The sequence below is a fragment of the Epinephelus moara genome, chromosome 24, assembly GCF_006386435.1.
Source record: "Epinephelus moara isolate mb chromosome 24, YSFRI_EMoa_1.0, whole genome shotgun sequence".
NCBI classification, from domain to species: domain Eukaryota; kingdom Metazoa; phylum Chordata; class Actinopteri; order Perciformes; family Serranidae; genus Epinephelus; species Epinephelus moara.
In genome coordinates, this window is record NC_065529.1 from 39,097,367 (window position 1) to 39,118,560 (window position 21,194).

General features: G+C 41.5%; 1 protein-coding gene across 4 annotated transcripts in view; it reads left to right on the forward strand.

The window, feature by feature from the left end:
* pacsin1b (protein kinase C and casein kinase substrate in neurons 1b) overlaps nt 1–21,194 on the forward strand; it is a 37,336-nt gene that overhangs the window by 15,090 nt on the left and 1,052 nt on the right. For 3 of the 4 annotated variants that reach the window (XM_050038407.1, XM_050038409.1, XM_050038410.1), the window contains exons 2-9: nt 13,663–13,789; nt 17,030–17,186; nt 17,297–17,532; nt 17,635–17,790; nt 18,213–18,388; nt 18,488–18,608; nt 19,373–19,497; nt 19,765–19,961. In XM_050038407.1, coding sequence (XP_049894364.1) covers nt 13,730–13,789; nt 17,030–17,186; nt 17,297–17,532; nt 17,635–17,790; nt 18,213–18,388; nt 18,488–18,608; nt 19,373–19,497; nt 19,765–19,961 — 1,228 coding nt within the window. In that variant the 5' untranslated portion in view covers nt 13,663–13,729. Of the gene's footprint in view, nt 1–5,540; nt 5,784–13,662; nt 13,790–17,029; nt 17,187–17,296; nt 17,533–17,634; nt 17,791–18,212; nt 18,389–18,487; nt 18,609–19,372; nt 19,498–19,764; nt 19,962–21,194 lie in introns of those variants that run through there. The other variant, XM_050038408.1, reaches the window with a different exon arrangement.

The window sequence follows — 21,194 nt, forward strand, 5'->3', positions numbered from 1 at the left end:
AGATAAGATTACATTTCAAATGAGTTCACAGTACACAAGGTAGTGTTGTGCTGTCGGGATGAGCTGTGACATTTAGTTTTCTGATACTCCAAACTGCCCTCAAGGTCTGAAACACATAATTCACAAAGTTCCTGTTCAGGCCTGTTGTGGTGCCGCTGCCTTGTATCGATCTCTTTGTTTCATAATCCAATTGTCTTGACAGTGACATGAGATTATATCAAACCCTAAAGAGTTTCTCCACGTGAGTCAGGTTGGTCATCTCCTCTATCTGTTTACAGCGGCGTGAATTATTGATGAATGGGGTTCTATATATAGGACCTGAATGTGATGAGGGCAGCAGCAGAAGCAGAACCAGTGCTGTTTGTCCTGAGGGAAAGAAAAAGTGCTGCATTTGAATAATGTGACCAAGATCTCACCGTACAAGAGGTGTTTGTGCTCGGAGGGCAGAGGGTGGCTCCAGAGAGAGATACTGTGGATATTTTGTGTGTGTGTGTGTGTGTGTGTGTGTGTGTGTGTAGAGTATATGAAGATGGTGGAAATCGTTAAATGATCAAATATCTTTTCAAACAGCACAAAAAACTGCAATGGAACTACCAGTGCGCAAAAGAAGCAATATATTTATTTGCTTTTCCTCAAGTGTCGCCTCATTTTTATAAACTGTTTTGAAATGTCAGCAGCCTTTATTATGTTTTTTTCCTCCCATCTTCTGTCTCACATGCAGTTTGATGGATGAACTGAAGCAGAGTTGTGTCAGTCTTTGTTATTCCGAGGCTGTTTTTAATGTAAACAGACTTAGTATATGTCCGCCTCACACCCATCGCTGATTAGAAAATTCATACAGTGTGGATATTTATTAAAAAGCATGTCAGCTGTGATCAATGGCCGTCTGTATTATTCTGTAGTTGTGGGTCGGGCGTCATGCAGCAAGAGAAATGGTTTCTATTATCTCCTGTGGTACCAGACATCACGTTTTTGTGGTTGTGTTCACTCTAAAGTTTTAAATGCAAGTTTAATCAGCTTGTTTGCTCCACCTGCTGGGGTTTGATACTTTTCTGAAACCTTGTTGAAGATCTTAAAATATGGTGGTTCTCTATTTTACAGTTCTCTTGCTGAGAAATTCAAAATGAAGAACCGACTTTGAAACAGCTTCTCCTATATTTCCACTGAGAGCTGGAGCTGACAAAATAGTACAAAAAGCAAGAAAACGCAGATTGTGAGCAAAAGTTATTTTTCAGCAAGACTTTAGTAAAGTTAAGCCAACAAAATAGTGGAGATTCTCCAACCCAGTCACCAGAAAAAAGTTGGCATTGTATGTTTCTGAAAACCATGGATACTTAGCAATGGCACACTATCATGTAGCCGATACATCTGAACCTTGGGAACAAAAACAATTGGTTATGGTTGGGAAAAGATCATTCATTCAATTTTCCATAACTGCTTAACCTGTTAGGGGTCACGGGGGGGCTTGAGCCTATCACACCTACGGACAATTTAGAGTCACCAGTTAACCTGCATGTCTTTGGACTGTGGGAGGAAGCTGGAGTACCTGGAGAAAACCCACACTGACATGGGGNCTGACACATAGAGACAGACAACCATTCACACTCACATTCACACCTACGGACAATTTAGAGGCACCAGTTAACCTGCATGTCTTTGGACTGTGGGAGGAAGCTGGAGTACCTGGAGAAAACCCACACTGACATGGGGAGAACATGCAAACTCCACCCAGAAGGGCTCTCCCACCATGGGGTTCAAACCAGGAACCCTCTTGGTGTGAGGCAACAATGCTAACCATGCAGCACCATGCAATGACTAAAATGATTACATATTTTCATATTATTTGTACTCTAATATTCTGGGGACACAATCCTGGCTGAAAAGCAGTGCAATATCTCGGTAAAAAATAACTGCGTTTCGTGCCACTATCCCCGGTGGAAACACACCAATGAGTTACTGCAAAATGCCCATGTTTGGAGCATAAAAAGCCAATGGAAACACAGCAATGACTGACTAAAACACAACTAGTTGTTTTGTTGCTTGTTGGTCTGTAGTGGTCTGCAGCTTGGTAGGCGTCCCATCTAAAGGGGCCATGCCATCCACCATATCCTCCACCTCCCAATGATAGTCAGCTCATATGTTACGTCACTTTAGAAACGTCGATATGACATTTCTAAAGTGTATCTGTGGTTTGCAGAAATGTACAATACCAACATATTCTTCTGGTGCAGTATATTTCTGCTTAAAATTTAAACAGGATGGTATGCAACATACGCACATGACTGAATAGATTCGAGCATAACAAACATGGCTGTGAAGTTTGGTCATAATTCTATGTAAAGCTGACATGGTAAATAATCTTGAGCTGTCACAGTGCATGGATTCTTTGAAATAAATACATTCCATTCCTTGGTGTGTAATTTCATGGGAGGAAACGCACTGAATACCTAAAAAGCACCATACAGTATGATGTCACTTAAGCTAGTCAAATTGTATCTATCAAAACGCTGTCTATACTTTATCCTTTCATGGATGACAATGCCATTCTGATGTTTAATTCGTTGATCCACCACTTGAAGATTAAAATATTTCAACACCTACTGGATGGATTGTCATGAAATTCTGTGCAGACATTTATGGTACTCAGAGGATGAAGCACACTGACTTTGGTGATCTGACTTTAACTTCTAGTGTCCCCATAAGGTTTACATGTTTGGGTTTTCAGTGTAATTTCTCAACAACTGTCAAAAACAACTGTCTGGATTTCCATGAAATTTGGCATAGACATTCATGTCCCCCTCAGGATGAAATGTAAAAGCTTAAGCCTTGAGTTATCCCCTAACTATTCATGTTATGCCACTATCAGGTCAGAATACAAAGCGTACAGCCTTACAGAGCTGCTAGCATGGCTGTCGCCTTTCAGCCTTGTTATTCCTTTTCTCTTTGTGTCACAGTCTTCCATCTATCAAAACCATGTCCTGCTGGCTGTGCTTTTGGATTCGATTTCTGATTTACTTGTGAAATCACCAGTGTAAAAGTGCTGATTACAGACTGTAGCGCAGTCTTTTCACTACACCGTCTTCATTATCCTCACCTCCACTGTCTTGTTCACAACTCAACAACACACTCAGCAGAGACACACAGTCGTCCGTTCTGCTCTCTGTGGTCTGCTGGGTCCTGTCTTATTGTGACAGTCAGCCCATCAGACAGTGACATCATGTCAGTCTGGTTGGCACGGTGACCAAGCTGTGGTCAAGGCTCTAACGGAGGTGTCCGTCTCTTGTTCTACTTGTTTTTGAACACACAGGATGACTTGGATAATGTCTGAGCTTTAAAAAAACAAAGCAAGAAGAATAAAATGAACAGTGAAGCAAACTGTCACGATAACGTGTTCTCATTAACATAAATAAATATTTACAAAATAGTTATTTATGATCAACATATTTATGAATTTGTTGCATTTGACTCTGCGTTTTACTTCAACCTACACCACAGTTGCATAGCTCAACTTTTGCTCTGCGCTTTATGACAAGTTGTCTAATTATTAATCATTTTATGGCTGCCATGTCAACAGCACAGGTCTGCCCTCTGGCCTTCGTGAACATTCAGAACAGGTTACGTATATCTACCTCAGGGTCACATCCACCCTCCATGCGCTCAGCTTGATACTATCGTAGTCTCCTGTTAGTTAGCCCCCACCCTGCCTGTGTTTGACTGGAGCCTACTGAAGGAATTTGTGTTGTAATGAAATGTAGCCTCCTTTATCATCTGGATCACTGGACCAAAATCTCATTCCACCTTCTCCATCTTTTTTTCATCTGGTTGTCCTTTTCTTCCCCACAGAATATTACTACACTGAGACAAAATAGAAGAGAAAAAATACATTTAAAATTGTTTTCGCTGCCGTTTGGCCCTTTGCCCCTACTTAAACTGAGCTGCTCCAGAGTCTGTTTCCAGAGTGTATAAATCCGAAAACTCCAGCTGCCCTTTATATAAAACTGAGCTTTTTGTAAAACAGTGAGGTGAGCCTGGGGGCTGTGTGGCAGTAAAGTTAAGATGACAACTTAATGTCACCTGTTACCCTCTCTGTGATCGCTCATTTTAAATGTCAATAGTCGCTTGATGTTTGACGTCTCGCTGCAGCAGCTCAGGAGTAGCATTATGACCCACTGTTGAATCAGAATTTTATGGTCATTTAGTTGTCAGACAACAGAAATAGAAAAATATCTAAATGAAAAAAAGGAACTCGTTATTTCAGCTGTTATTAAAACGCAGATCACAGAGAGCAGAACAGACTCAGAACAGAAGTTTAGTCAGCTGAAACTCCGCAGATTTACTGGGCTGCACCAGTTGCACTCTTGACCAGCTTTCCCCGGCTAAAAACAGCAATGTCTCCATAAGACATTCTCGCTTTTCGTGGCACTGGCCCAGCAGGAAATGCAGCAATGTCTCCATGAAAAACACCCACTCTTTGTGGCACCATCCTTGCAGGAAATGCAGCAACGTCTCCAAACAAGACAACTGCTTTTTGTGGCACTGCCCCAGCAGGAAACACTGCAATGTCTCCATGAGAAACACCCGCTTTAACTGGCACTGTCTGGCAGGAAATCAAGCGACGTCTCCAAACAAAACAACTGTTTTTTGTGGCACTGCCTCAGCAGGAAATGCAGCAATGTCTCCATAAAAACACATTGTCTTGTGGAACTATTTTTCGTGGAAACACTGCGACAGGTTGCAAAAAGACAACCTGTTTGTTGGCAATAAAGCCGCTGGAAACGCAGCGATGACTTGCTAAAAAACAACCTTTTTTTGTTTGATTCTTGGTCTCAAACAGTGGTCTGCAGCTTGGCAGGCATCTCGACACACCATTCACCATCCCCTCCAACTCCCCCATGACTAAGTCAGCTCATATGCTACATTACATTACCTATAAAATAAAACATACAAATGTAACGTGGTTTGCAGAAACATAGGATGCCAGCATTTCCTTTTGGCGACTGGGCAGGCACCAGAGCAAATAATGGACAAAAAAAAAATCCAATTGTTTAGTCATTTCATTGCTGACAGGTATCATTGCGACCTGAAAAAACAGGTGTGACTGCAGGTTGATTTCACATGCAAAAGGTATTTTCCAAACCAGCCTGCTTTAGTGTGATCATACAGTCATATAAGACTCGTCTCGCTTTTGTAGAAGCTACATTAAGGTAGGAAGAAAAGTACGTTTTCCTCTTGTTTCCAGGCATTTAAAAGAAGTATCTATGACTAAGAACTTCATTAAAAAATACCAAGCTTTTGCTGTTTTTATAGAAGCATTCAGATCATGTCCGCACCATCACCAGTTCCACCAAAGTCTGATCATTAACTCCTCTCACATCCACACTACAGCATCCACAGTGTTCACAAACAGCAGCGGCAGCAGCCCACCTTCTCAACCCCCCCTTCCCTCTCACTCCCTCCTCTCTTTCTCTCTCTGGCCTGCTGCTCTGTCTGAGCCATTCAAGCACAGCACCACAGGATTATCCCTCACTCATTGAGAAACACACACACATATACACAGTCTGCACAGTGCTCCCGGGCAGGAAGATCTCAGATCACAGATTAGTGCTTCTCGTCTCCTGCTCGGCACGCTGATGCTCCATCGCTCAGTCAGTCAGAGAGGACGGCAAGCAAAACTAAACGAACAGGAGGGGGAGACGAGGAGGAGAGGGGCTGACTGCTGGAGGAGTCCACGTGTCTCCTTTCTCCTAGCTGTAGCCTTAGCCGCTGTTAATGGAGGACTGGGGGTAAGCTTTTGTTGCTGTGGCGGGGGGCTGTGGTCTGCCTCTCTCCGGGTGTGTTGACGGTCTTTGTTTCTGGGTTTGACTCTCTTGACGTGTTGATGCTCCCGGCTCGCCTTGCTGCTGCGAGTTGTGGTGCTTTATGGTGCCACTTGCTTTAGAGGGACGGGGATTCCCAGTGATGCTCTTTTTAATCTGATTGTTTGTGAGGATGCAGATCTTTTGACCGAGACTGCAGGTTGTACTGATGAAAGAGAAGGATAGTGAGGAGTGAATCAAAGCAGTGTGATGGTGACTAAACCTTTGAGGCTGCCAATGTTTTGGTTTGTGTGTGTGTATGTGTGTGGGTGGGTATTGTTTGTCTGGCTACAACGAATAACTCCCTAGACTCTGAATTAGACATATAGTCAGATTCATAACATTATTCCTGTTTCAGTTTCGTCTCTACTTGTTGGCTTTAATTAAAAAAGTGGAAGAAGCTCGTCCATGACTGTTTTCCTACACTACGATCAGCCTTTCTGCGAGCCAAGCAAAGGGCTCCCCTGAACAAAAGCCCCCTCTCGGCATGTAGCTAATGGATTAACCAAGCATGATAAACACCCACTCATGCCATGCTCCACGCTGCATCCGGCCGAGGCGTTTGTTTGGCCCGAAGCCGTTGGGATAGATCGCTAAGGATATTCCCCCCTCAATTAAGTTGATTTTTTGGGGATTTTGGAGTTTCCTTTCACTTTCCTCTCTCATTTCATCTCTGCTCTTCATTGTCAAAAGTGTTGCTCCATCCATTGGTCCTCGGTTGACCCAAATACCCATGCAGCTCCTACCCCTCCCCCTGACCTCCTATCAAAACACATCACTGCCTTTTCTCTTTCTATTGTTTCATATATGCTCTTCTGCATCAAATCCGTCTTCCTCTGGCTCTGTGAGATTTTTTTGTTAATAATGAGACAATCATCAATGTCTAATCGGCTTTGGCCTCGGTTAGAGAAGGTCATTCAAAGAGACATAAATATACAGTACAGATAGTGTTCACCTGCAACAGTGTATCAGCGCTTCACAAAGTTTTGTGGCAACTGAGATTTTGATTTTTATGTTGACTTGGAGCTAATCTCTATCAACAGATATCTGCGTATGTATGTGTGCAGAATCTGTGGGCAATAGGACAAGATTTTAGTACTGGTAGCGTTCTGATTTCCATTTGTAGTCTGAGCAGTAATGACTGACAAATTATGCCTGAGTAGAACACAGTGGGTGAAAAGCAATCTCAGAACCCATCTGCTACTGTCTGACACAATTTAGCTTTAGAAAAATAACCAAAATTATTGTCGTCAGACCGATGGCTGATGGGTTCCAAGTAATAATGTCAACGGTTAACCACAGAGAATATATTTGACCTGCTATTTAAGATCTGTAGGTTAATTTTGCTACTGCTCAGTTTACAGCACTGAGCTCCACCCAGGTCTAGTAGGAGCTAACGATAGCTATTGGTGCTGCTCAGTTGACGATTACCACTAGTAACACCATCCAGACCCAACAGTGCTGCTATGGAAACATGATAGACATCCTCTGGTCTCCCGCCAGGTCACTCCAGTGAGTAGGTGGCTCAATTTTTAAGCCACAAACCCCCTTTAGCATTGTTAACTCGGCTTATGTTATCACTGTTAGCTTTGTTAGCACTGTTAGCAGTGTCAGCATGGCTAATGGTACTGACATACCTTAGTTAAACACCAATCAAATTAAGATTGCCAATATGTTATTTCCATGGCCTGGGAAAGTTCAATCAATATTCATGAACACGAGCTACTCTGTCTCAAACCTAGACACCAAAGAAGTAAGTGTCAAACTTGTGATGTCATAGGTCATAAATTCTGGAGCTGCTCCATAGACAATGAATGGGAGCCTGATTTTGTGGACCCACAGTGTTTTTTGTTTTTACCCAAATGAGCTTTATTCTATTGTAGCGTTCTCAGTTATGAAACAGAAAAGGTTCCCGTATACTCAGAACATTCCCCTGGGTGCTCTCAGTTTCATCCAGAGCATCTTCCCCAATTCATTGTCTATGGAGCAGCTCTAGACGTTATAATTGATGACATCACAATATTAAGTTTTAACACTCTAGTGTTTTGGATTTGGGAGAAAGTTGTTCCTGTTCGCTGGTATTTTTGGACTGTCTTAGACCATGGGAGGAGCATGTATGAATTTTGAAAACTGAAGCATTCAACAATGCTAAAGGGGTTACATGGCTCAAAACGAAGCTGCCTACTCACCAGGGCGGCATGGGGAGAGACCAGAGAGTTCCCAACATGTTCCTACAGCAATGCTAGGGACCAAAATGTCCCCAGAAGTTCACTGCACAGCACACTGACTACTAAAAAACCCCCCACTGTTCGACTTGAGGCAATCTCAGTTGACTGAGGGGTCTTCAACTGACGATTTGAATCCCTGACTTTGAAGGGGCAGCCCTAATCTTGTTTGTTCAATCTGTGCAAAAACTGAAGTAGAAAAACAACCAGTTGTGGTTTTAGGGCGGATTATATTAGATGAGGTTGCCAGTTCACCAACAGAGACTCCTGGAGGTTACAGCACCCAGCCAAGAAATAGTCTGGTACATAAACCCCTGTAACCCCTGATGTTTTAATACACTTCCTGAGACCGACCCGGTGCTGGTAGGACAGTTTTGTAACTTTTGGCCAAAGCTAGCTTGGCAGTTTCCCAGTGTTTCCAATCTTTATGCTAAGCTAAGCTACCTGGCTCCAGACTGTAGCTTCATATTTACAGCACAGACAGAGAATGGTATCAATCTTCTCATCTACCTCTCGTCTAACAGAATATTCTTCAGAGGTGAGATGACTTATTCTGAGCATATTTTTGTTTTATGAAGCACTGTGAGAGGAACGACCTCTCATGTTGCAGCTGATGCATCATTACAGCATCAGAACAACACACCCTTATCAAATGCTTCCTCTGTATCATCTGTTTATTGATATTTTGTATTCCAGCAGAGGCTCAGTGAAACTTGTCAGCAGCTGCAGCTGGCATTTCATCATGCTGATAACAGCATTGTCAAATAACTCTCTTTGTTGTTCTGTTGTAATCTGATGTTCATCATCCAGTTCATTTGCATCTTCACTTTGCATCTTATTTTGATCTGCATTTCTGTTCATTGGTGTGTTTGTGTGTTTTGTTTTTTGTGTCTAGCGCCTGCCTCAACTGCTCACATTCATTTCTTTTCTTCTATCTCCATAATAGTTTTTTTTTTAAATCTCAGTGTTGTATCGTTTAGTGATTTATGCTTGTGCAAATATCCAAAGTAAACAATATATCTGGGTTTTTGTTATCTATATCTGTTATATAAAAGTGGGGAAGTGCAGCTGAAAGTGAGGGTTGATTAAAACATCTGGCGAGGTCATGAGCAGGTGGGAAGCTCCGATATCCAAGACTTAAAGGAAAATATGGTATTTCTCAACCTGCGTCTTATTCTCATAACTGTGTCCATGTTGACTGTTCGTCATACTAACTTTTTCCAATGTAGTGATTCAGGAAACATCGAGCCTGGGAAAACAACATATATCTTCTGGCAAGTCATCTGGTTTCTTTCAAACTTGATCCCTGTGCAGACAGTTACAATAACTAATCCAGGGGTCGACTTGTTGTTGTTTTCCTTCGGTCAGACTCAAGAGACAAGTGTTTGAAATGGTATCTGTAAAACTGAAGTTTATTTGAATCTCTGTTTAGCTGATGATAACATTTACACTAAGATATGGTGATCATGTAAACAGGTTTTAATGTAAGCCCATCTTGAATGACGGCGGCAAACAAATCAAAACCAAATTAGGCTAATTCCTGTTGTAAATCCTACTCTATTTTGTTTTATATTTTATTGCTCTATAAAGCACTTTGAATTACCCTTGTGTATGAAATGTGCTATACAAATAAATGCCTTGCCTTGACTAAAATCGAATTGATTTTTTATGCCTCCGCAGCAGCAATAGCCGCGACCAGAGGCATTATGTTTTCGGGTTGTCCACACGTCTGTCTGTCCATCTGTCCATCCCTTCCTTGTGAATGTGATATCTCAAAAACACCAAGACACAATTTCTTCGAAGTCCACATCGACTCAGTGATAAACTGATTAGATTTTGGTGATCACAGGTCAAAGGTCAAGGTCACTGTGACCTTGTCTCTCTCATTCTTGTGAACATGATCTCAAGAACACCTGGACTCAATGTCTTCAAATTTGGCACAAACATCCACGCGGATTCAACAATGAAATTATTACATTTTGGTGGTCAAAGGTCAAGGTCATTGTAACCTTGCATCCGTTCCATACTCCTGAATGCAATATCTCAAGAACACTCTGAGGGAATTTCTTCCAACTTGGCACAAACGTTCAATTTGGGTCAAGGATGAATTGATAAGACTTTGTTGGTCATAGGTCAAAGGTCAAGGTCACTGTGACCTTGCGTCCATCTCATTTTTGTGAACATGACATCTCAGGAACATCCTGAGAGACTGTGTCTATGTTACTGTATATTATAGTATATTTACAAGGCAAGCTGGTCAAACAAATTGGCCTTGGTGGGATTAACAAAGTTGTCTGAGTCTAAGGTCATTGTGACCTTGCGTGACTCAGGAAGGCCTTGAGGGAAGTTCCTCAAGTTTGGCACAGTCTCTTGGACTCAAGAATGAACTGATAAGAATTTGGTGGTTGAAGGTCAAAGGTCAAGGTCACTGTGACCTCATGAAACATGTTTTTGGCCATAACTCAAGAATTCCTACGCTAAATATGACAGAATGTCACACAAATGTCTAACAGGATAAAATGATGAAGTGATGACAGTTTATATCCAAAAGGTCAAAGGTCAGCTGCACTGTGACATGATGTTCTGCAAAAACACTTTTCTGGCTGTTACATCATAACTCAGGAACAGAAGGTGAGACATTTGGTCAGATACTAGATTGGTGATACTTATCTTGAATCTGCACTCACTATATCGATCTTCTGTGCTGCCGGGGTGAAGTTGCGCGTGAAGCCTCCATGTTTTCACATGAATTTAAACTGTAACTGCAAATTGAGTGTTGCGTGGAGGCATACAACCGCGAGGTGGTAATTCTAGTTTAAAAAGTTGTTCATTTTTTAAATGGACCTAAAAGTTACAGTCGGTCCAAGGGTTAGGGTCAGGAATCGGAGACTACGAACGATATTACAAGAGCAGAGGCTCTCTGTGATTAAGTTTTATGAAGCTGTAGTAAAACTCATTGGCAGCAGCTAATTACTTCTTACTTAAAGCCGATCATAATTTCAGTACGCTGTGTGAACATGTGGCAGTTTAACAGTGTAGTCCCTTTTTAAATTGCAGTGTGGGCTGTGAACTGAACCTGAACGTGTGGAGGTGAGTGTGGAGCTGATGAGGCTGCAGCAGCACCAGGAGGATGTTTTCAGACTGAATGTTAATGTCTTCACTCAGTTATTATGCTGAGGGTCTGCAGTCAGTGAGCCTTCTTATCCTGTGTTGTTTGGTTGTTATAATCACACGCTGTGCAGATACATGGACAGATTTGTAGGCAATGGGCTTCTGTACATAGACAAAAACTTGTGTTGCTTTTTTTGCGTTTCTCTGTAGTTGTCGTGTGTCTCTTGGTAGTTGTGGTCATGATGTGGTTCTTTGTGTTTTTTTTGCTTTCCTACCTGGTCGTTTTGTTTCTGTTTGTGATTATTTTGTGTCTCTTTATGGTTGTTATGCGTCTGTGGTTGTTTTGCTTCCTTCTTAGTTGTTCTGTGTCTCTTTGTGGTTGTTTTGTGTCTCTCTGTGGTCTCTTTGGATCCCTTCTTAATTGTTTTATGTCTCTTTGAATTTGTTTTGCTTCTCTTTGTGGTCATTTCGCTTCTTCTTGTGCCCATTTTGTGTCTCTTTGTGGTTGTATTTGTGGTCGCTTTGCTTCTCTTTGTGGTCATTTTGTGTCTCTATGCGGTTGTTTTGTGTCTTTGCAGTTGTTTTGCTGTTCTCTGTGGTCATGTTGTGTCTCTTTGCGGATGTTTTGTGTCTCTTTGTGATAATTTTGTCTCTTTTTGGTTGTTTTGTTTCTTTTTGTAGTCATTTAGTGTCACTTTGCTTTTCTTGATGGTTGTTTTGTGTCTCTTTTTGGACATTTTACATCTCTTTGTGGTTGTTTTGTGTCTCTGTGTTTGTTTTGCCTCTTTGCAGTTGTTTTGTTTCTTTTTGTGGTCATTTTTGTCACTTTGTGTCTCTTAATGGTTGTTTTGTTCCCGTTTGTGTCTCTTTGTGTTTTTTGTGTCCTTATATGGTTGTTTTGTTTTTGTTTGTGGTCATTTTGTGTCTCTTTGCGGCCGTTTTGCTTCTCTTCGTGGTCATTTTGTTCCTTTTTATGATAATTTTGCTGCTCTTCATGGCCAGTTTGTTTCTCTTAATTGTTGTTTTTTTGTCGCTTTGTAGCTCTTTTTTTGTGTTCCTTTGTGGTTGTTTTGCTTTTCATTTTGCATCTCTGTAGCTGCTTTTATGTGCCTTTGCAGTCGGCATATTGACTTTCCATCAAGAGCCCCTTGGACCCTTGTGCCTGTGCCCAATAGGCCTGTTCAGCAGTCCATCCATTGACGGATGGATGGATTGAAAAACAGATCATTTCTCTCTTCCTTCTCTAATGTTGCGCCCTAATTTCAAGACGTGTCATCATTAGCAGTCGCGTCACTGCTATTAATTTCTGCTGCAGCAGAAGGTGTTCCAGTGAGGTCTTGTGATAATGTTATTGACTAGAATGATGAAAGATTACTCTGCAATTAGGCGACAGTGTTCTGACAGAAGCTGTTATGATAATTACCAGCCAGTCATTACATCTCCTGAGTCATCTCAGGGCAGCGGAGAGAGAAACAGCCAGAAGCAGTCTTATGGGGTTATAAAGGGGTTTGTGGTTTTGTATGTTCCTGATATCAGTGTGTGGAAAGTATTGTGCAAAATAAAATGCTCAGACATGCACTTTTGATTCCCCTGATAATCGCTGATAATCTTGTCAGCTGTAGTTTGGACTTTGTACAAATGTGTATTAGAGTATTCAGCTGTGTTATCCACAGGACCTTATTGCAAAGTTGTGATTGTTGTTAGAGCTGAAGCAACAGTTTGACTGACAGGACAGAAATGTATCAAGCACAAATACTTAATTTAATACTAATCTCTACATTTTATATAACTGTTTCTGGATTTCCATACACTTATTGGATCAAACTTGTCAGCTGTGAGAATTTTCTGCTGTCCTTTGTTTTACATCATTGTAAACTGAATATATTTGGGTTTTGTATTGCTTCACAGGCAAAAAGGGTTAATTTAAGACGTCATCTGCAGATAATGAACATTCGTTTCCACCCTGAGACTATATTTCATAAATATAATCTAGCGGTGAATATGCCATGTACTTGTCAGCCGTAGAGTCACATTATCTATTCCTTTTTTAAAAAAGCAGCTTAATTTGTTATAATTCTTTGTGGTTAATAATCTCTTGCATAAACCTTCCATGAACACTGTCTTTTTCTTGTTACATAAGGATTTTGCATCTACTTTGAAATCCATGACACAACATTTGTGGGCATTATATGAGCATGAACAAGGGATCTAGATTAAGATGCTGTGATCACATGAGCTGCAGGAATAAGCATTTAATCTGGAACGAAAAAAAGCTTGTTTTAAATCACAGCATCATAACTGCGTGCTTTTCAGGCTGAACATGCAAGATGAATATTTTAGTGAAGTTAACCAGAGTATGTAGCAACATCATTTGCAGCTAAAAACCATATTCATAATCAGTGTTTATGCGGCTGTTAGCACATCTCCCAATCTCTGTATTTACCTTCCTCTGTGCTCGTTGTCTCTTACAGTGCATGAGGAGCGTTACTCTGCTGCAGACCGCCACAGCCTGAAGCCATCCTGCCAAATCTGGAGACCATGTCTGGAGCCTACGACGAGTCCGCCAGCCTGGAGGAGACCACAGACAGTTTCTGGGAGGTGAGACAGCAGGGCACAGTCTCTGGCAGATTAAGCCTAACCGAGAGCTGACACTGACACCGCTTTGTGATGAACTCTCACTGAACCTGCTTCGTCTGGGAGGTGAGAGGAAAGATCTGAGGCCTCGTTTATCAACTGCGTAGCAACAGACTCACACATGAATGCTCAAATCGATGCATAGAATCAAATTTATCAATCGATCACTGAGCACCAGATCTCTGAGCCATGATGACAAACAGTTACATTTTAGCGCCGTTATCTCTAAATGAGTCGACTGAGCCAGCTATATCTTATATTTTGCAAATGTTAGAATAAGTGCAACAATTAAAAACAAATTATTTACAACTCTGGTTCAGCCTGTAATGCGGTTGCTCTCTCAGTATAACGATCAGGGACTCACAAATAATAACCAACTATTTTTTATCTCTGGGTGACACTGAGCTGACACTGATGGCTCTTTAGTGAGATGCAATTGCTGCAACTTCTGATACAGCTCTTATTAAAGATGACACTGTTTGCAGCATTTATCACCTTACCAACTGCCAAATAAAACAATTCAGCTGTAGCATGAATGTCATTTCTGTCTCACAACCTAATTGTTTTTGAAATTTGTCTTCTGTTCTTCCTCATTGTTCCGTTCCTAAATTAGTTTGTCCCACACTTTGTTAGCTATCAGCCATTTAGCCTTTATTAATGGACCTGTTTGTGGAATAGAGGAATTTTTCATTGTTTATTTCGCATGTTAAATGCAAACTTTGTCATTCATGAAGACAGTCTTATGCGCAGATTTAAGCATTCAGAAATGAGGCCTTTGAAATTAAGATAAAATAAGCTGAGACAACACAGAACTTAGATTGCTGTGAACAAAGATAGAGGAGTGCAGTTGCGGGGGTGGGGGGTGGGGGGGGGCTGGAGCCTATTCCAGCTGACATTGGGCAAAAGGCCAAAAAAATAAAATAGAATAAAATAAAATAAAATAAAACAAAACAAAAATTAAATTAAATTAAATTAAATTAAAAAAAATACTGGTCCTGTCTTAGGTGGAACCAAATATTTGACACGTAAATGCAAAAGATTAAAAATTAAAAAAATAAAAATTCAAAAGGCTTAGGAATGATTCATGTCACTGTATGGTTTTGTACTAAAATGCTTACAAAATATTCTTATAAAAAATATTTATACATGGATGATAGTAGGACTGCAAGTAAAAATACCTTCCATTATCCATCCATTAATATGATAATTATTTTTCTTAATTATTGATTCATTGTTTAGTCAGAAAACAGGGGAAAATTACACAGTTTTCTAAAGTCTCAGATGATGTCATATTGCTTGTTTTTTCTGAACAATAGTCTGAACTCCCCAAATATCCAGATGACCATAAAAGACAAAGAAAAGCAGCAAAATGACAACTGAGAAGCTGGAACTAATGTTTGTCCAGTGTGCTTAACTGATCATTTATCTGAATGGTGGCAGTTTATTATTTTTATGTGTATTGAATAATTGATTTATTGTTTCAGCTCTATGACAGTATGTTGTTCTGGGTTTCTCCCATGCCAGCACAAACAGTCCTGAGTAATTTGAGCAACAAGTTCCCAGAAGTCCATCCATAATAGATGAGAGCTGGTTCACGTGTTCAAACTGGGAAAACGTCTGACACATTTAAAGCTACAGAAAATACTGACCATCACGTTGCTGCAAGTTTAGATACAGTGTGTGTGATGGATGGACTCAGCCAGTATTTGAGACAGAAAAGACGCATCGTCACTTCAGGGTTTTATAATCCATTTCCTCTCCGTCTCGGCTGTGTTTTATCCTCATCGCGTCTCTCTGACCAGCAATCAGCCGGAGCAGCAAAGGTGCCTGTTTCCAGCACACAGTCACTACATCACAGCCACTCAGTGCTCTCCATTAGAGCTGCTGCAGTGCTGCCTGCTGATCGCTGACTCGGCTGAAGCAGAGGGCTGGTGTGGAATACAATCATCCGTCCCCCCAGCTGCTTCCATTTAGTCCACGTCTCACATTTGTTGAGAGTCATTTTCAGGATGAGTTATAGGTAAACACCTATTACACATTCAGTAAAGACACAGCCCTTTTGTTTGTCTTTCACAAAGGTGTGATGTGAATGCAGTAATGTGGGATTTCAGCCTCTCTCCCTCTCTGTCTCACTCTGTCTCTGGGCAAAGCTAACAGCTAACAGCTAACTCTGGGAGGTTGCTGCTGCTGCGTCCACGGAGAGTTGTAAATTGTATGACATTAATCCACCCCCTGCTTCCAGAGCATAAGTCCACTAACACCAGCAGTCTCTTCCCTGCTGTTCCCTCCTGCCTTTTCAATGCATCACCTGCAGGCTGAGCTCCTTTTAAAGACGGCAGCTCACACAGTGATACCCATACAGTGATACAGAAGACAGCAGTTCTTTTAGTAGCATTAGTCGATTAAAGGTCCAGTGTGTAGGATTAAGGAGCATATATTGGCAAAGAATTGAATATAATATAATAGGTAGGGCTTCTCTAGTGTGTGATCACCTAAAAATAAGCATCGTTGTGTTGTCATTACCTCAGAATGAGCCGTTTATATCTACATAGGGAGCAGGTCTTCGTCTACGGCGATCACCATGCTGCACCACCATGTTTCTACAACAGCCCAGAGCGGACAAACCAAACACTGGCTATAGACAGGACCCTTCATGAAACTGCTTCATTCAGTGTTTTTACCGGTTTAAATCACAGGGTCTGTTTATTTTAGAGAGGAGGAGACCACTGCCGATGATTCAGCTCCTGGTTACAACTTCCTGAACAATAAACACTGAAGGAAAACCAGCTAAAACCTGGAGAAGTTTTAGCTGGTTGCAATCTGCAATCCTCACCACCAGATGCCACTAAATCCCCATACATTTTACACACTGTTGCTTTAATTGATTAGTGAACTGACAGAAAATTAATTGGCAATTATCTTGATAATCAAACATCCCTCTGTGTTTGGACGCACACAGCGGACAAGGGAAAAAAACCCGATCAAAAAAACCTTTAATTGGAAAAATAAAAAAGATGCTTAATGCTAAGCTAAGCTAGTCACCTCCCGTCTCCAGTTTTGTACTTAACGCACTGATACAAGAGTGGTATCGATCCTTTCGTAGTCGCAGTAAAAGAGCAGCTAAGCTTTTGTTTCACAGTGTCAACCTATTCCTTTAATACATTTGTTTACTGTAAGTAACTTGAGACTTTGGTCTTATGTCAGGTTGGTAACTACAAACGTACGGTGAAGCGGATTGACGATGGTCACCGGCTCTGCAATGACCTGATGAACTGCATCCAGGAGCGTGCCAAAATAGAGAAAGCCTACTCACAGCAGCTGACGGAGTGGTCCAAGAGATGGAGACAGCTGGTGGATAAAGGTGAGTGGAGTTTCACACTCATGTCATGCAAATTCAAGTATTGTTTGTCTATAAAATCTGCGTCCATTTTTGTTTTGATCTAATGCGTCACGTGATGTCTCCTCCACCAGGGCCTCAGTACGGCACAGTAGAGCGAGCTTGGATGGGGGTGATGACGGAGGCGGAGAAGGTGAGCGAGCTTCACCAGGAAGTGAAAAACAATCTGATCAATGATGACTTTGAGAAGGTGAAGAACTGGCAGAAAGACTTGTACCACAAACAGATGATGGGAGGATTCAAGGAAACCAAAGAGGCAGAGGAGGGTTTCAAGAAGGCCCAGAAGCCCTGGGCCAAAAAGCTAAAAGAGGTGAGGGAGCGTGGTTTTTATTTACTCATTAAGTGCAGCCCTACTTTGTTTATGAAGGGTTCAGAGCAGTTTGAATATGCTCATGTCATCTTGTTCCTTTAGCTCGAGGCTGCCAAGAAGTCCTACCACATGGCCTGCAAAGAGGAGAAGCTGGCGTCCACCAGAGAGGCCAACAGTAAGGGAGAGGCCTCCGTGACCGCTGACCAGCAGAAGAAGCTCCACGAGAAGGTGGACAAGTGCAAACAGGACTCACAGAAGGTGAGAGCGCACCGACTGCTGCTGCAGCTCTAACAGGCCTGTCGGTCATCATCATGCTTAAGTTGTTTCCCACAATCAAGCTAAAAGCAAATCAACTCGCAGGCTATTTAAAGACGTGGAGCTGGGTGTGAGCGTTAGAGAGGCATCGTAGCTGGAGTCAGTGTAGCATTATTAATGTGTGACTGAATACAACACCTCCCCCACTACTCTGAGTGTTCAGTGCTGAAGTGGACTCTGGACTGTCTCGACCTTCACACTCTTGAACTATGATTCATTCTTGTGTTTGAATACACATTTATTGCACTTTCAGGGTTATTTGAGTTCACATCTGAACAGAACTGAAAAACAGGAACGTGCCATTAAAATATTAATTACCCCTGAGATATTGTATATGCTCGTGTGTGTGTGTGTGTGTCACCCAGGCCAAGGAGAAGTATGAGAAGGCTCTGGATGAGCTGAGTAAGTGCACTCCGCAGTACATGGAAAACATGGAGCAGGTGTTTGATCAGTGCCAGCAGTTCGAAGAGAAGAGGCTGAGCTTCCTCAGGGAGGTGCTGTTGGACGTCAAACGCCACCTCAACCTCACAGAAAACCAAAGGTCTGAGACATTTCTAAGTACAGCTACTATGACGAGACACAACTATCAGATAATTGGTTCCCTGTACGCTAAATCCTTACCTCTCTCATCTTTTCACAGTTATGCTACAGTGTACAGAGAACTTGAACGCACCATCACATCGTCCAGCCCGCAGGAAGATCTGAAGTGGTTCAGCAACACCCACGGCCCCGGCATGCACATGAACTGGCCACAGTTTGAGGTACAGAGATACAATAACAAGCTACAATTATAAGACTTTAAATCATCCCAGGAGGCCTGTAGCCTTCAGCTATATATACTGTCCAAACATTAAAGGACTCATTTTACATTTTGGGAAATACCCTTATTTGCATTGTTCCTGGGGGTAGATGAAAAGATTAACACCCCACACGTGTGTATGGTAAATATGAGGCTACAGCTGCTTATTGTAGCTTAGCGTAGCATGAAGACTGACAGTAAGAGTAGACAGCTAGCCTGGCTCTGTCAAGTAATGTCTGCAGAGTTATGTTATCTATAGAAACACCTCTGCCTCTACCTTTAAACCCCTATATTCAGTTTATCAATGAGCCTTAAGGGTCATTTCCGATTACTCTATTTAGCACTGCATCTTGTATGAAAAGGTTGGGTGGCCATCTCTAACAGTAAGACATGACAGGCACTGACTTCTGTTTACCTATAGAGCCCTCACATGCTTTCATACATCACTTCTTTATTATATTAGTCCAATAGTCATTAGTCAGCTTGTTTAATTGATTCCCTAATGCTTGAGGTCCTGCTTGCAAGCACTGATTTTGAAAATTTTGAGAAGCTGAATTTTGAGAGTCGACTGGTGCGTTGCCTCATTTCGCCAGACCTAGGTCAAAAAGTTGCACAAGAACATACTGCAAAGACTACAGCTGATTGGCCAACCAGCATGATTTTGATTCATCAAGATTTAAATAAAGGTTGAATAAATGAATGAATGCTTTGTCTCATGTTTTGCAGGAATACAACCCAGACCTCACCCACAACATCTCAAAGAAAGAAAAGTCAAAGAAAGCCAGTGATGGAGTCATGCTGACTAACGTCACAACAGCAGTAGATCACGCTCAGGCTGGAGACCGGGGAAGGTGAGATTATAATCATCAGTTTATCTTTGCATAGTTATACTGTATCTGGTATTAATTATATCATTTTCTATGTAAATTCAGTTTTATTTACAAGCACAAATAAATAACTTTTGTCATCTTTTAATCACAACTGCTGTAGCTGTAATAATAGTAATAGCGACATTAGAACGAGCAGTATAGTATAAATGCTTTACAACAATAAATAAAGAAAAACAATTTCCCGGTAGGACTGAAAATTAACGTTCTGTTCAAATGTCTGATGTTCAGTGTCAGCAGCTACGAGAAGAATCAGGCATACACAGCCTCCACAGAGTGGTCGGACGAGGACCAGACAGCCCCGAACTCAGGCAACGACACCAACGGAGGGACAAACCCCTTCGAGGAAGAAGTGAGCAAAGGCGTGAGGGTGAGAGCGCTGTATGACTACGAAGGCCAAGAGCAGGACGAGCTCAGCTTCAAAGCAGGTGAGTGTGATGCCTGGTGATAAAACAGTGACTCCCAGTATGTTCCTGCTGCTATACTGTCAGTATGGTATATCATATAAAAATAATACTCCATTGAAAAATCGGTAGTTCCTGTAGAAACTAGTAGCTCAGTACCACAAAGTTTCATATTACATGGATTCACTGAAACAAATTCCTGTCAGCTATGCTGCTTTATGGCAGTTAATACGTGACCTTTGAGTGGAATCACTCCTCTCTTCAAACTCTCAGCAGGAAAGCAATTATGGATATTTCCCAAAGTGTTAAACTCATACAAACTCCACAAAGATGGGTCCCAATATAAAATTAGATTTTATTCACACTGACCATCAAGTTTAAGAGCTGATGATTGAGTGGAGTACGCTTAAGAGGTGGTTTTCAAAATGTCTTTGGATATCTTGATACTTTGTTTTTGTCACGAAACCATCACCATCCCAAATCACTGCAGTCTTCCACACTACTTAGGCCAACATGTTTTTTCAAGAAGACTATTCCTTTAAAGTTCTTGTTGACAGCCATCAGATTGGTGTTAAAGGGACAGTTCATCCCAAATAAAAAATACACATTTTTCCTCTCACCTGTAGTGCTGTTTATCAATCTAATTTGTTGAGTAGTGTTGGAGATATCAGCTGTAGAGATGTCTGCCTTCTCTCCAATATAATGGAACTAGATGGCACTCAGCTTGTGGTGCTCAAAGTGCCAAAAAATACATTTGAAAAAGTCAACATCAATGTCTCTTTCCAGAAATCATGACGCTTACTCAAGATAATCCACAGACCTTGTTGTGAGCAGTTTCATGTAGGAACTATTTTCTTTTAACTTAACTAAACCCGCCAACCATATCACCACACAGAAGGAAGTGTGCATCTACTCATGGACGAGAGGCTTTTGCTTGTGACAGTGTGAGATGTAAATATTAATGGCATCCTCTTCAGCTGTAGCATCTACTGCTAGCTCAGTGGTGCTAGATGAGCTAGCAGTAGATGCACGCTTCCTTCTGCACTGTGATACGGTTGGCAGGTGTAGTTTGGTAGAGAGAAAATAGTTCCTACATGAAACTGCTCACAACAAGGTCTGTGGATTATCTTGCGTAATCAAGTCATGGTTTCTGGAAAGAGACATTGCTGTTGAATTTTTCAAATGAATTTTTTGGCATGTATGGGGCCCAGGCTATTGTTTGAGCACCCTCTATTGGCTATACACTAGACCTTATGT